The sequence below is a fragment of the Panicum virgatum genome, chromosome 9N (genome assembly GCF_016808335.1).
Source record: "Panicum virgatum strain AP13 chromosome 9N, P.virgatum_v5, whole genome shotgun sequence".
Taxonomy (NCBI): Eukaryota; Viridiplantae; Streptophyta; class Magnoliopsida; order Poales; family Poaceae; genus Panicum; species Panicum virgatum.
Window position 1 is genome coordinate 56,123,022 of NC_053153.1, and position 13,531 is coordinate 56,136,552.

Genomic DNA, 13,531 nt, shown 5'->3' on the forward strand with positions numbered 1-13,531 from the left:
GGCTACGTTTTGTCCCGATCAACTTTCTTTTCCCGGTTACATTTTATTTCATAATAAGAAAACAAAAATCATAAATATATTTTACATCTTTGTATGTTTTCTGTTGAAATCAGTCTTCCTAATCTTAACAACGACTTTCGAGAAGTGGTACCAAAGTAGTATGATACCACTTCTTCAGTGGACCCTATATCCATACTATACCAATATATCTTCTGTCTAGAGCATTTCACACTTCACCATGAAGTATGACAACTATTAATCATACTTGCTCTCCACACTCTTCTTAAACCTTCTTACCTGCTATGATCTTATCCTCATACATTACAAATTTAGTTTCTTCCGATTTTCACAATCTTCTAGAATGTTCCAAGTATGCATTGCATATTTTAACATAGCGATTTCTTTCGTTAATTATAGGTTGTTTCATGTCTTCCTCCTCTTCTTCTTCTTCTTCTTCCTCCTCCTCCTCCTCTTCTTCTTCTTCTTAAGTCTGAACCATACACGGTCAACCCTATCGACCGTTTTTCCTTTTTCTGGCATTTTTTTTATCATTTTCTAATTAAAGTTTTTAGAAAAACTTATACAAAATTTTTTTAAGCGAAATGAATTTTTTTAATCATTTTTTATTAAAGTTTTTAGAGAAACTTATAAATAAAAATTAAGAGAAATGGAAAATTTTGATGAGAAAAATTTAAAAGAAAAATCAAATATAAAAATTTGAAAAGAGAAATTAAGGAAAAGTTGTAAAAAATTTGAAAGAAAAAAGTTCGGGAAAAAAATATTTTTGCAACAAAAAAAGGAAATAAAAAAAACACACTTGTCGTTGTCCCGGCCGCCATGCCGAGCCTCCCCCGCCACGCGGTGCCTTCCAGCCGGCACTGCACCTCCCCGCCGCCACCACAGCGCCTCCCCGCCGGCGCCGCGCCAGCTCCGCCCCGGGAGCCTCCCGCTGGATACGGGAAGAGTGAGGAAAGGTGAAAGAGGAAGAAAAAAAAAAGGAAAGAAGGAAGGGAGAGGTTGAGTACGGTCCACAGTAAATTCATTATTGGCTCCCTAAACGAACGAACACTGTATTACTTGCGAAGCTTGTATTCTCTAGAAATGGAATAGACGTTTATGCCTTTTTAAAGGAGCGGGAAAGGTTAGCCAGCCTATCCTTACGGAAGAATTTGGGTAACAAAAGCTGCATAAATCAATACGCATCAAAGCTAAACGCCTCATTTTATTGCACGTGAGATCACTAGACTCACATGATGTGATCAGACCTGAACATTGATTAACTTGGCAATCCCATCGTGTTCATCACACGCTCAATCCGAACCGATTCATTCACTTCGCGGCGGCGGCGGCGGCGAGCTTATTGGCGTACTGCACGGCCTCGTCGGCCCCCGGCACCACTCCCTTCGCCTCCGCGTTCTCCCTGAACCGCTCCGCCCACGCGGCCAGGAGCGGAGTCCTGCCGGAGTCAATGATCTCGACTCCGCGCATCCTGCGCAGCGCATCAAACCAGAACAGGCAGGAGCCGAGCACGACGTCGAGGTACCCGATGGAGTCGCCGCCGAAGAAGGCCCTGCCGTCGGCGAGCGTGTTGGCGAGGGCCTCCTCCACCTGACGGATCACGGCGAGCGTCTCTGTCGCCTTCTCCGCCCGCTCGTCCTCCGTCTCGGCCTTCAGGATGCCGATCCACGCCGGAGTCAGCTGCAATGCAAGCAGGACGCTGCCAACTCCGCCGGTACCAGATGAGCAGAGAAGAAACGCAGAGTTCCGAGACGCGTACGCATCCATACCTTGTCGTCGACGAAGGCGGCCCAGAAGCGAGCGGTGGCGCGCTCGTAGGGGTCGGCGGGGAGGATGGGCGGGCCGGCGAACAGCTCGTCGACGTACTGCACGATGACGAGCGACTCGCAGACGGGCTTGCCATTGTGGATGAGCACGGGCACCTTCTTGTGCACGGGGTTGGACGCCAGGAGGAGGTCGCTCTTGTTGAACATGTCCTCCTCAACGTACTCGTAGCTCACGCCCTTGATGCCCAACGCCATGCGCACCCGGATCGCGAACGGGCTCACCACCAGGCCGAGCAGCTTCAGATCCTCCTTCCCCGCCATCGCAATGTTTCCCTCGACTGACTCTTCTTGGCTTGTGAGTTGTGACTAGGCCTATCTTGCTCTGCTTCTATGCAGGACTAACCTCATAGTTTGGGCTACATGGAATTATTTATTTTCAAACATCGACACTAGTAGTCTGATACTGCAGTGGCTGGCGATGGCAGGTTGGTGGGCTTTTCCTTCACCACCTCACCGATGAAGCCTGCGGTCATACTACGCTAACTTCTTTTCCCCAGATTTGCTGCTGTTTCTCTTTCCTGGTTTGGACTTACAGCTTGGTTTTGGAAAAGCGCGTGGAAAACGAACATTTCGTCGCTGTCACGTTGCTACAGCGATGGTTTTCCCCTGATTTCTGCTTGGGTTCCGTGACAAACTTCTAATGTCAGACAAACGGTTCCCAAATAGCCGTTTCTCTATCTTGGTTTGGACTTGACTAAGCTGTATCAGCGGCGAGCCGAGCCCCCAGAATCTACTACGGTAGCCCAAGGAGGGCGCGCCTCATCCTGTTATACTCCAGCAGCCTCTGCACGTCCGGAATCACCTCCCTGACGCCGTCGAGCGCGCCGAACCGGTCGGCCCACGCCGCCAGGAGCGGCGTCGTGGCGGGGTCGACGACCCTGACGCCGCACATGGCCTCGGACGCGCGCAGCCACCCGAGGAAGCCGCCCAGCACGACGTCGACGAGCCCGACGCCGCCCCCGCCGAAGAACGCCGCGCCCCCGGAGCACTCCCGGAACGCCGTCTCGAGCTCCTCCAGGACGCCCGCGACCCGCCGCGCCGCCTCGGCCCTGTCCTCCCTCGTCCGGCCGCTGTAGACGGGGATCCACGTGCTGAACAGCTGCGAGCACGGCAAGCACAATCCGGTCAGTCATCTGGTTGTAATAAGAGTTGCTGTGCAAGTGCAGGACAAGAGGTTGGGATCGAGATACAGTGGCGGTGACCGTCGTACCTTGTCGTCGACGTAGGAGGCCCAGAATCGAGCGGCGGCGCGGCCGTAGGGGTCGCCGGCGAGGAGGCGCGGGCCGCGGGCCGGGAACGCCTCGTCGAGGTACTCCAGGATGAGGCGGGACTCGCAGACGGGCCTGCCGCCGTGGAGGAGCACCGGGACCTTCCCGTGCACGGGGTTGGAGGCGAGGAGGAGGTCGCTCTTGGTGGTGAGGTCTTCCTCGACGTAGCGGTAGGCGAGGCCCTTGAGGTTGAGCGCGGCGCGCGCCCTGATCACGAACGGGCTCGTCCACACGCCCAGGAGCGTCAGCTCGTCGCCTCCTCCGGTTGCGGCGGCTTCTCGTCCCGCCATGGCGCGTGCTGCGAGCGGTTGGGGGGAGTAGATGTGAGAGCTATCTAGCTTGTCTAGCAGTCTAGCACTACTCCATCTGAGACAATAGCGTCTGATCTTTCCATTCATGGACGGACGGTTCGTTGCATCACTGTATCTGACGAATGCACATCGGGATTGGTGCGTGCGCCACATCAGCCCATGTGCGTGCTGCGCCCGTGCAACTCGTCATCCATGACGTGCACCGCACTCGGGGTTTCGGGGAAAGAGGTGACCGGCAGTGGTGGATTTCTCTGTGAGGCTGTGAGCACAGTACAAAAGAGCCCAGGTTTCTAATTTTGTAGAGGTGTGGCCTGAGGACACTAACCCTTCGATTAGTTTTACATGACTAACGGTTTAACGGCCGTAATATGGGGGCATGCAAGTCTACGGGCGACCGTATAGGACTGCTCCATTTTGAAGAGAGAAAAGTTTGACGAGAAAAAATTTAAAAGAGAAAATTTTGAGAAACAAATTGAGAAAATCTGAAGAGAAAAATTTTGCATCTAGAACAAAAAAAGTTTGGTAAAATTTTTTTGTATTCGAAACAAAAAATGCATGGGGTAAAAAAAATTGCATCAAAAAACAAAAGAAGCTTGGGTAAAAAAATTTAAAAAAAGTTGCAAGAAAATAAAAAAAGAAAAAAAAACAAAAAACCTTACCGTGCAGGTCGCCGCGCCTCCGTTATTGGTTCCTGGCGGGATGGAGTTGGGGCGCAGCTTGGGGGAGACCATGGCGGACACCGGGAGGAACTTGGTGCTCGGCCTCGGGATGGGCGCCGGAGCCAGGAGGGACGAGGTGGCGGAGCCGGGGAGGAGGGAGTTGGGGGTCGGGGCGGGGAGGTGCGGCCGGCTGTCACCGGAGCCGGCTGTGCGGCTCACGCTCCTACCCGAACTGGTGCCCGGCCTCGGCCTCCCGTGGCCGCCGCCGTCCGAGGCTACCAGAAAAGAGAAAGGGGAAAGAAAGTCTCTGGATCTAAGAGAGCAAGAATGGGAGGATCAACAATAAAGATGTGTAGTGAGCCCCGCCATGTGAGAGGGTTGGGTGAAATCTGAAATCGACCGCGGGGAAGGGGGTTATGGTCGACCGTGGAATCAAGATTGGGCGTAACATCTTGTCATATGTCATCAAGTCCATTTTTGTTTGTAGAGCTGCTTTTATGGTTTCTTCGGGAAGGGAGGGACTTTGGTTTTCCGATATGTTTATGCGTACTACAGTAGTTTGTATTCACAACAGTTTTTCAAGAGAAAGCCCCTCCACAAGGCACAAGTTCATTAATTGAGAAGTCACAAAAGCAGCTCTCTCGTCTTGCCGTAGTAAACGGGAAGCCACGAGCGTCAAACCTGTGCAGGTGGCAGTTGGCCGTTCATGGATACTACAGTAGTAAGTAATCAGGCCCGTGGAGCGGATCAGCTGAGTGTATTCCGTATTAGGCCGCTGCGTGTATTCCGTATGTGGCGCTGCTGCGCTGTGGGTTATTCGTGACAAAATGTGCCATCGTATTAGCGATACCCCTTCCTGTGCCATTCTTAGCCAACAACAAACCGTGGGCGCTGCTCGGGGTCACGCGCCTGACCCCAAGCAGAGGTGTCGCACCAGTAGTCTCCTTTAAAACTCTGTGTTTTGAGTTTAAAATCGATGTAGCATCATATATGTGATCTAATCAAATTTGTTGTTGAAATAATTTCTTTTATTCCGAACAATTTTTCAATTATTATAGCAACAAACAAAATTTATTCCATCACAAAAAATTGTTCCGCAACAAAAATAACTGTTCCATCTTATGTGATAGTTTGACTGCCAATCATACGTGTGACTTCTAACATTTGACCAAACCGTGGCCTAGTTAGTTCGCTTTCCTTAAAGAAAAATTAGTATGGTGGTGGTGGGCATGGACATACCAGACGCCTGATGGCTAGATAATATTCCTAGTTACGCGCGCGGGCGGGAGGAGAAACGTCGCAATCACCGCCGAGGTAGGGAAGGAGGAGAGGGTGCAGCGGCCGCCGAGGGTGGGAGGTGGGGACAGCAGCCGGCGGCAATCGAGATAGTGGTCGAGGTGGCGGTGTTAGGGTTTCGGGTTGCCACACTTTCAGTGTTCGGCGGCTATAGAGGGGAAGGTCGTGACAATGGTGCGCTCCGTGGCGAAGGCTAGGCGGCGTGGGAACGCCACAAACCAGACAAGGATGGATATCTGGTGGAATGTTGTCGGCGGCGGGGCAAGAAGTTTGGTATCGAAGGCTGATGATGCAGCGGTGGTCGGGCGGGCAGCATGACGTCAGCAGCCGCTAGCGTGGGCTGTGAACAAGAGGCGAGGGGAGGTAGGAGGAAGAAGATGAGAGGCAAAGGGGGCGGAGGAGCGGTGTCGGCCCACAACAGCAAACGGCGGAGGAGCTTCATGGACATATGCATGACGGCTGGCACGGGTTGGGGGTGAGCGAGCGAGGGGAGAAAAAAATTGGATGAGGACGGTCCCCAAATAGCAAGGGCTGGACAAAGACTGAAGCGGTCATGCCGCAGGAGCTTCGACTTCTCTTGAGCAGTCGGATGCGTCATCCGACGGCTAGAATCAGTCGCAGTAAGATTAGCTATTTTTCGCGCATGCGAAGGATAACCGATAGTCTTCTTATTACTCAAACACGTACGAGACATGAAAGCGTAGAAAGGCAGGCCATAAGACGTATAAACTGACCACCCGTACTGCACTAACAACACACCGTGACACCGCACGCAGAACACGAGTTTTCGGTCGACGAGACGACGACGACTCACCGTACGTGTGCGCGCGTTCAGTTGTCCGCAGCCAGAGCGCCTGCCGCGGCGCCCCGCCGCATCATGGCATGCTCGACCACCCTGCCCAAGTCCGGCAGGGCCGCCCTGGCCGCGCCAAGCGAGGCGAAGCGCTCGGCCCAGGCCGCGAGGAGCGGGGTCCTGCCGGCGTCCAGGAACCTCACGCCGAGCAGCGTCTCGGACGCGAGCACCCACACGAGGAGGCCGCCCAGCGCGACGTCCACGTACCCGACGCTGTCCCCGCCGAAGAAGGGCCTCCCCCTGGCGCAATCCCTCAGGGCTCCCTCCAGGGTCGCCACCGCCGCCAGCATCTGCTTCACTCCCTCCGTCATCTCCGCGCGCGTCCTGGTGCCATCAAGCATCCGGAACCACGGCTCCACCAGCTGCTTGCGCGATCAATCGCGCTCACGCACACGCGAACGAACGGTCAGGTGCATCAGTTCTGAAATGCCGCAGCTAGCCGCGCAGGGCACGGAAGGAAGGACGACGCCGAGGATCAGAGACCGTACCTTGGTCTCGATGAAGGCGACCCAGAAGCGAGCGACGGCGCGTTCGTAGGGGTCGGTGGGGAGGAGCGGCGGCCCGGCGCCGGCGAAGGCCTCCTCGATGTAGTCCACGATGACCATGGACTCGCAGAGCGCGCTGCCGCCGTGGAAGAGCACGGGGACCTTCTTGTGCACGGGGTTGCTCTCGAGGAGGAGCCGGCTCTTGTTCGTGAGGTCCTCCTCCACGTACTCGTAGCGCAGGCCCTTGAGGTCGAGCGCGAGCTTCACCCTGGACCCGAAGGGGCTGAACCAGGTGCTCAGAAGCTTCAGCTCGTCGACTCCCCCTGCTGCCATTGTTTCCTGCAGAGCTGGCTAGTCGCGTGCTAAGATTTCAATTTTTCTCCATTCCCCTTGCTGTGTGATTGCCGGACAAGGAAGATGGAAGAAACACTGGTATATATAGAGCTTCTGGCGTGGGTTACTCCGCCGTTCGATGCAGGAGTGGTTAACGGAGAACACGAGTAGGAGTAGGGAATCAAGAAATTAAAGTGAATTCACGAGTGGTTGAGTCAAAATCCAGGAGCTACACGAATCGCACAACAAGGTTCTGTTTGCTTTACGCATGTCGTTTGGGTCGGCGGCTCGCAGGATGTAGGGCAGTAGGAGCCCATGGACTTGGACGGGCTCTCGGATTTCGTAGCCAGTTTTAAGATACAGATCATATTAGCATTTGAAAAGGTCTCAAACACGCTTTGACCGTTAGTTTCTTTTAGGATACATACATATCATATTGTTATAATATTAATATAATATTAATCTATATATCTCTATATACTATTTCTAAAAAACAATGTTTTCTTGGTCTATCAATGGAAATCCTAATCGAAATCCGAACAGATCATTCCGAATTCTGATCGGAACCCGGACAAATCAATCGGAATCCTAATCGGAACATAGATAATTAATGTCTCGCACAATAACTGTACGACCTGTACATAAAGTAAACGAACACAAAATTGATGGTATATATTATTTTATTATTTGGTCAACAAACAGAGCCTCCACGTTCGCTCTTAAGACCTAGAAATTCCCACATTAATCAGAGAAAAATAAAAAAAATAAAAATTATCCACCACTGCCATTATGATAAAAATTAGACTAAAATACCTCTATGCCTAATTAAAAATCACCCACCAATGCCATTATAAAAAATTAAATATAAAATATCATTCCAACAAATGGAGCCTCCACATGAGCTCTCAAGACCTAGAAATTCCCACATTAATAGGAGAAAAATAGAAAAATAAAAATTACCCACCACTGCCATTGTGATAAAAATTAGCCTAAAATACCCCTATGCCTAATAAAAAATCACCCACCAATGCCATTATGAAAAATTAAATATGAAATATCATTTAGCTATGTATCAGTTACAAATATATACTATTAATAAAAACTAAGCTAACAATAATCCATAAAAATAAAATAAAAATAAGAATAATTATATGCATAATATTTTTAAAGCTCAACAAATCAAATTGTTATTATAGGTAGATCATATTTGAATTGTTTTAACCAACAATAAGACATAATTTACGATAATGAACATGGTGATGTATGGTAAAAAATAGCATAATTTTTAAGTAAGTATACAAAGTCATGCAAATTTTTGAATTTTCAATACTAGCCGCGCAAATACGCGGGCTATACGCCTAGTTAGATCTATTATATTACCATATAGCAATGTACGGATACTATGCTAATTATATGAAAATATGAATATAGTAGTATACATTTTAGAAACTAAATATATGTATATTATTAACTAATAATTGTATCTTTTCAAATGCTAATACGTACTGCGTAAAGGAAAGGAGGGAGTATCAAATCCAAAACCCGGCTCAAAGAACCAACCAGATTTGTCTTTTTGTTATTTCATCTGCTTCTCAACCGTGAGAACAAAGGAGAAGGATGAATCCAAATTTAACAATTGCAAAACGTAAATGATTGGTTTATCCAAAGCTAACTATGATAGATATGTATATATACTATACAGGATCAAGGATACATGATCGACCTGTAGCGCGACAGAATGCAGCTACGGAAGAGAACGTGATACACTGATACTTACATCAACGCACAACAAGAACATATCTTCATTATTCACTACATTATCATCTAACATGAATCGGGTAATCATGGACAACAAATCAAGGACTACACTGCCGTGAAACCTTTATTATATATGCTTCCATTATTCATGGACAACAATCATGGACCCAAACATTACTATTTGCTGCGACAAGACTGCACTCACGATGTCGTGCAGTGCCGGCCGGCTTATTCGTTCTTCGCGGCGGCGGCCGCAGCCTTCTGCGCGCGCCACGTCTTGGCGAACTCGACCACCTCGCCGACGTCCGGCAGAATGGCCTTGGCAGCGTCCAGAGCGCCGAAGCGCTCCGCCCACGCCGACAGGAGCGGGGTCCTGGCGGCGTCCAGGAACTCGACACCGCACAGGGCCCCGGTCCCGTGCAGCCACGAGAGGAGCCCACCCAGCATGACGTCCAGGAACCCGACGCTGTCGCCGCCGAAGAAAGGCTTGCCCTTGGAGCACTCTCTCAGAGCGCCTTCCAGCGTCTCCACCACCACGAGCAACTGCTGGCCCCCCTCCAACCTCTCCTCCTCCGTCTTGCCCCTGAACGCCTGAAACCACGCCGCCACTAGCTGCCACACATGGATGTATGTGAGCAACATGCATAAAAAATTCAAAATTTTAAACCTGGAACGCAGTGACGAGCTTCGATTGATGCCAAAAGAAAAAAAGAATTGGTGTGGTCCAGTGAGACCTTGTCGTCGATGTAAGCGGTCCAGAAGCGGGCAGTTGCGCGTTCGTGAGGGTCGGCGGGGAGGAGGGGGGAACCATTGCCCGGAAAGGCCTCGTCGATATACTGCACGATGACACGTGACTCACTGATAGGCTTGCCGTTGTGGATGAGCACGGGCACCTTCTTATGCACGGGGTTGGACGCCAGGAGGAGGTCGCTCTTGTTCTCGAGGTCCTCCTCGATGTAGCCATAGCTCAGGTCCTTGAGATGGAGCGCAATCCTGACCCTGCAAGCCCAGACACTGTACCATGTGCCAAGTAGCTTCATCTCACCACCGGCCATTTCGTGTCGTCCTGCAAAGTTAGTAAGTTTCAGCGATTAAGATTGCTGCTTCTCTTTGCTTGCTAATGCTTTAGTTTGCCAGGGCGGGTTGGGTAGAACGGGACGAGCTGTATATATAATATATATGGAACTTGGGCGATGGGGTATACGTGATGTCACGATACGATGTGAATGGCATCATGGATGATGTTCGTGCCATCGTTTGAGGGGATCGGAGCATTCTTCAGATCTGCTTATAATAGACAGAATTGAGCTCCTGACTTGTGCTGCAAGTCCCTCCTGCGATCAGGGTTTTGCGCAGATGTAGAGGAAGACCAACACTAGGGATTCTACACATTGAAACCTCAAACCTTGTTGGATAAACAGCTTCCATTATATTCGATATATATGGATTAGAGTGGAAAATGAACTAATTTTTCCAACAATCCCTCCATACGTAAGGTTTAGAGAAGCTTCTTGGGTTCCCAAACAAGGCCTTGTGGGTGTTTTTTGTTTTACGTTGTGCCCGATAGAATTATTATTGGTTGCTTTCAAATAAAGAAAAAATATATATCTAGTTAAATTAGATAACCACACTACTATGCTAATTTTTTTTCACCCCGCGGGATTCGATCCTAAGACCTCTTGCCCTGTGCATAGTTTTCTTGCCAACTCACCTAAGCAATACATGTGACTTAGTATAGGATGACTTCTTTTTGAACTATCACATGGAGGGGCCTTTAGTCCAGGTTGATAACACCAAACAGGACTAAAGGGTCCTTCAGTCCGGGTTGGTGTTACCAACCGGGACTAAAGGGTTGGACTCTTTAGTCCTGGTTGGAGCCGCCAATCGGGACTAAAGGGTGACTTTTAGTCCCGATTAGAGCCATCAACAGGGATTAAAGGGTGACTTTTTAGCACTACTGGAAAAACACACATTCGTCCGCGGTCATTAGTACCGGTCACGGCTTTGACCGACACTAACGTGCAAATTTAGTACCGGGCCAACGAAACAATGTCCATGGGAGCCTATTAGTACCGGCTGGTGGCTCTAACCGGCACTAAAGTGCGCCATCGACAGGCTCTGACCACTGCCTGCAACGGCTAGTGACAATTTAGTGCCGGCAGCCAGGAAAATTAGTACCGGCTAGTGGCTCCAGCCGGTACTAAATGCGGAGCGTTACTACCGGCTCGAGCCACCAGCCGGTACTAATGCGCCCACTATAAATTGGCGTCTTCTTCCTCCCCGAGTCCGAGCTAGTGCCATTTCACCAGAGAAGCTCGAGCTCGGGGTTGTTCTTCCCATTAGAGAGTTGCCGCCATTTTTTCTAGTTTTAGTGAGTGTTCTAGTCATCCAAGTGCGCCAAAGGTTTGCAACTTCATCATCTCTTCATTGATTGTCTTTATTCTTCGTTTTATGCTCTATAGTTAGAGAAATTTGTGACTTTTGGAAATAGTGAGGATGAGCATGATTTCTTTGATTTATGCAATGATTTGAGATATATAGAACCGATGACTTGAATGTGGGAGTAGGTTTATTGGCTAGGTCGAATATGGATAATTTATATACATATTTTTTAAATTATTTTCTATATATTAGAAATGACCGTAGTATATTTTTTATTTTTAGATTCAGATGAGCATGTGGATAATAGAAATATTTTCCAAAATAAAGTTTTTTTTCTACTAGACGATTTCTGGATATTGAAAAGAGTGTTCGCCTGAAACTGAAGGGTGTCAAAATAATTAGGACATATAGAGATTTATTTCAATTAATTAGATATTTATTTCAATTAATTTATTCAAGTTTTTTTATTGAGAATTAATGCGATTTTGTATTGTAGTTCACAGACACTTACCAGCAAGTGTGAAATATAAACGAAGTAGTGTTGCTATTGGGGCATTAGTCACATTATGCCTGCTCTGTCACAGCTCTTTCTAGACCCTTCATTATGTAGATAGGGGTGAGGTCATCACCGAAGAAGAATAAGGGCTTAGACAGAGCTGTGACATCGCACGGCACACAATGATGACTAATGCCTCAATAGCAACTCTAATTTGATTATATTTTAGACTTGGTGGTAACAAGGGTACACTTTAATTGTAATTGTGAGAGCAAATTATTGTTTTATTGTAATTGTAATTATTATTTTATTGATGTATTGTAATTGTGAGATTATAGACACTTACCAGCAAGTGTGACATTGTAATTGCAATAGTAATTAATATTTGCATTGTAATTGTAAGAGTTTTTTCAACCAATTTGCAAATTAATGTGATTTATTTCAATTAATTTATTCAGATTTTATTGTAATTGTAAGAATTTATAATGTTGTGAAAAATAATAGTGTTTTCCAGTAAAATATGGTTTCAGCAGCTGGAGGGAGTGGCGCCGGTGGGGGTGATCGTTGTCCTTCCGGAGAGAAGGGCACAACTCCAGTAGGTCGTCAGTGTAAGGAACCTAGCGCTTTTCATAGGGCAGTGCTCCGTTATTTGGAAAAAGAATATAGAGAATGTGTGGCAAGGGGCGAGGAACCCCCGTTTGATCTTGAGGATTTGTTGCAATGTTACGGTTCATCACCACCAAATCCGGAGGTTCCAACTCCGCCATTTTCTTCTGGGTCAGCTAGAAATCCATCAGAGCATTCTGCGTTTCCACGCAAGGACGGTTGAAAACCTATGTGTTGTTGTGCGAATTTTTAAGTTGCATGTTTGTTTTTGGGATGTTTGTGTTAGTTTTCGAATGCAATGTATGTATGTGTTGTTGAATAAATTGTGTTGGATTTAATAAAAATGATTGTTATTAAAAAAGTGTCAAGTTTTTTTTGCACCGAATGAAATTGCTTATCGAACGAGAATATATTTTTTGTAGATGGATCGACAATGGATGTACGGCCAGTGGTGCACAATGGCGTGGATTAACAGTCTTAAAACTTTCCTCGATGCTGCTGAGACCCACAAGTCGTCGAAAGGTTTCATGTTGTGTCCATGCCGCATTTGCAGAAATCAAAGGGAGTTCTCAAAAAGACAGACTCTACATGTCCAACTTTTTGAGAAGAGTTTCATGGATAACTATACTCTTTGGACCAAGCACGGTGAACCTGGAGTTCCGATGGAAGACAATGAAGAAGATAGTAATGATGATAACATCCCAGACTGGGCTCACTTGTATGAAGCGGGTGTCTTTGAAGATGAACCAATGCATAAGGCAGAAGCAATTGCTGCAAAAGAACAACATCCACCTGACGAACTAGGTCAGGTATTAGTCGATGCACACAGAGACGTTGAAACTTTGAAGGAGTCAAAGAAGTTTGAGAAGATGTTGGACGATCACAGAAAAATGTAGTATCCAGATTGCAAGCAGGGGTTAAAAAAATTGGGCACCACACTAGAAATGCTGCAGTGGAAGGCAACCAATGGTGTTTCAGATAAGGGATTTGAGGAGCCACTAGGACTTGTAAAGAAGATGCTTCCAGAGGGGGAATGAACTGCCCCCGACAACTTACGAAGCCAAAAAGGTTGTTTGCCCTCTTGGGTTGGACGTACAGAAGATTCATACATGTCCTAATGATTGTATCCTCTATCGCGGTGAATACGAGGAACTGGATGCATGTCCTGTCTATGACGCAAAGCGGTATAAGATCAGACAAAATGATCCTGGTGATGTCGACGGTGAGTCCGCAAGGAAAA

The 13,531-nt window shown here is 48.0% G+C and overlaps 3 protein-coding genes across 5 annotated transcripts; all 3 read right to left on the reverse strand.

Moving 5' to 3' along the window:
• Positions 1-1,189: 1,189 nt before the first annotated feature.
• Positions 1,190-3,543, reverse strand: LOC120692820 (probable glutathione S-transferase GSTU6). Of its 3 annotated transcripts, none has more exons than XM_039976218.1 (3): positions 3,055-3,543; positions 1,788-2,943; positions 1,190-1,608 (listed from the first exon to the last, which is right to left on the reverse strand). In XM_039976218.1, the coding sequence occupies exons 2-3, from the start codon at positions 2,103-2,105 to the stop codon at positions 1,330-1,332; spliced, it is 597 nt and encodes a 198-aa protein (XP_039832152.1). In that variant the 5' UTR covers positions 2,106-2,943; positions 3,055-3,543; the 3' UTR covers positions 1,190-1,329. The 3 variants fall into 3 exon arrangements, with proteins under 3 accessions (XP_039832152.1, XP_039832151.1, XP_039832150.1); XM_039976217.1 differs by having other exon boundaries at positions 1,190-1,698; positions 3,055-3,514; XM_039976216.1 differs by lacking the exon at positions 1,190-1,608 and having other exon boundaries at positions 2,195-2,943; positions 3,055-3,520.
• Positions 3,544-6,032: 2,489 nt separating this feature from the next.
• On the reverse strand, positions 6,033-7,138 carry LOC120693170 (probable glutathione S-transferase GSTU6). Its single transcript, XM_039976586.1, has 2 exons — positions 6,720-7,138; positions 6,033-6,593 (listed from the first exon to the last, which is right to left on the reverse strand). The coding sequence occupies exons 1-2, from the start codon at positions 7,047-7,049 to the stop codon at positions 6,210-6,212; spliced, it is 714 nt and encodes a 237-aa protein (XP_039832520.1). The 5' UTR covers positions 7,050-7,138; the 3' UTR covers positions 6,033-6,209.
• Positions 7,139-8,901: 1,763 nt separating this feature from the next.
• LOC120693172 (probable glutathione S-transferase GSTU6) lies at positions 8,902-9,937 on the reverse strand. Its single transcript, XM_039976589.1, has 2 exons — positions 9,542-9,937; positions 8,902-9,419 (listed from the first exon to the last, which is right to left on the reverse strand). Exons 1-2 carry the CDS (start codon positions 9,860-9,862, stop codon positions 9,036-9,038), a joined length of 705 nt encoding a protein of 234 aa, XP_039832523.1. The 5' UTR covers positions 9,863-9,937; the 3' UTR covers positions 8,902-9,035.
• Positions 9,938-13,531: the final 3,594 nt, after the last annotated feature.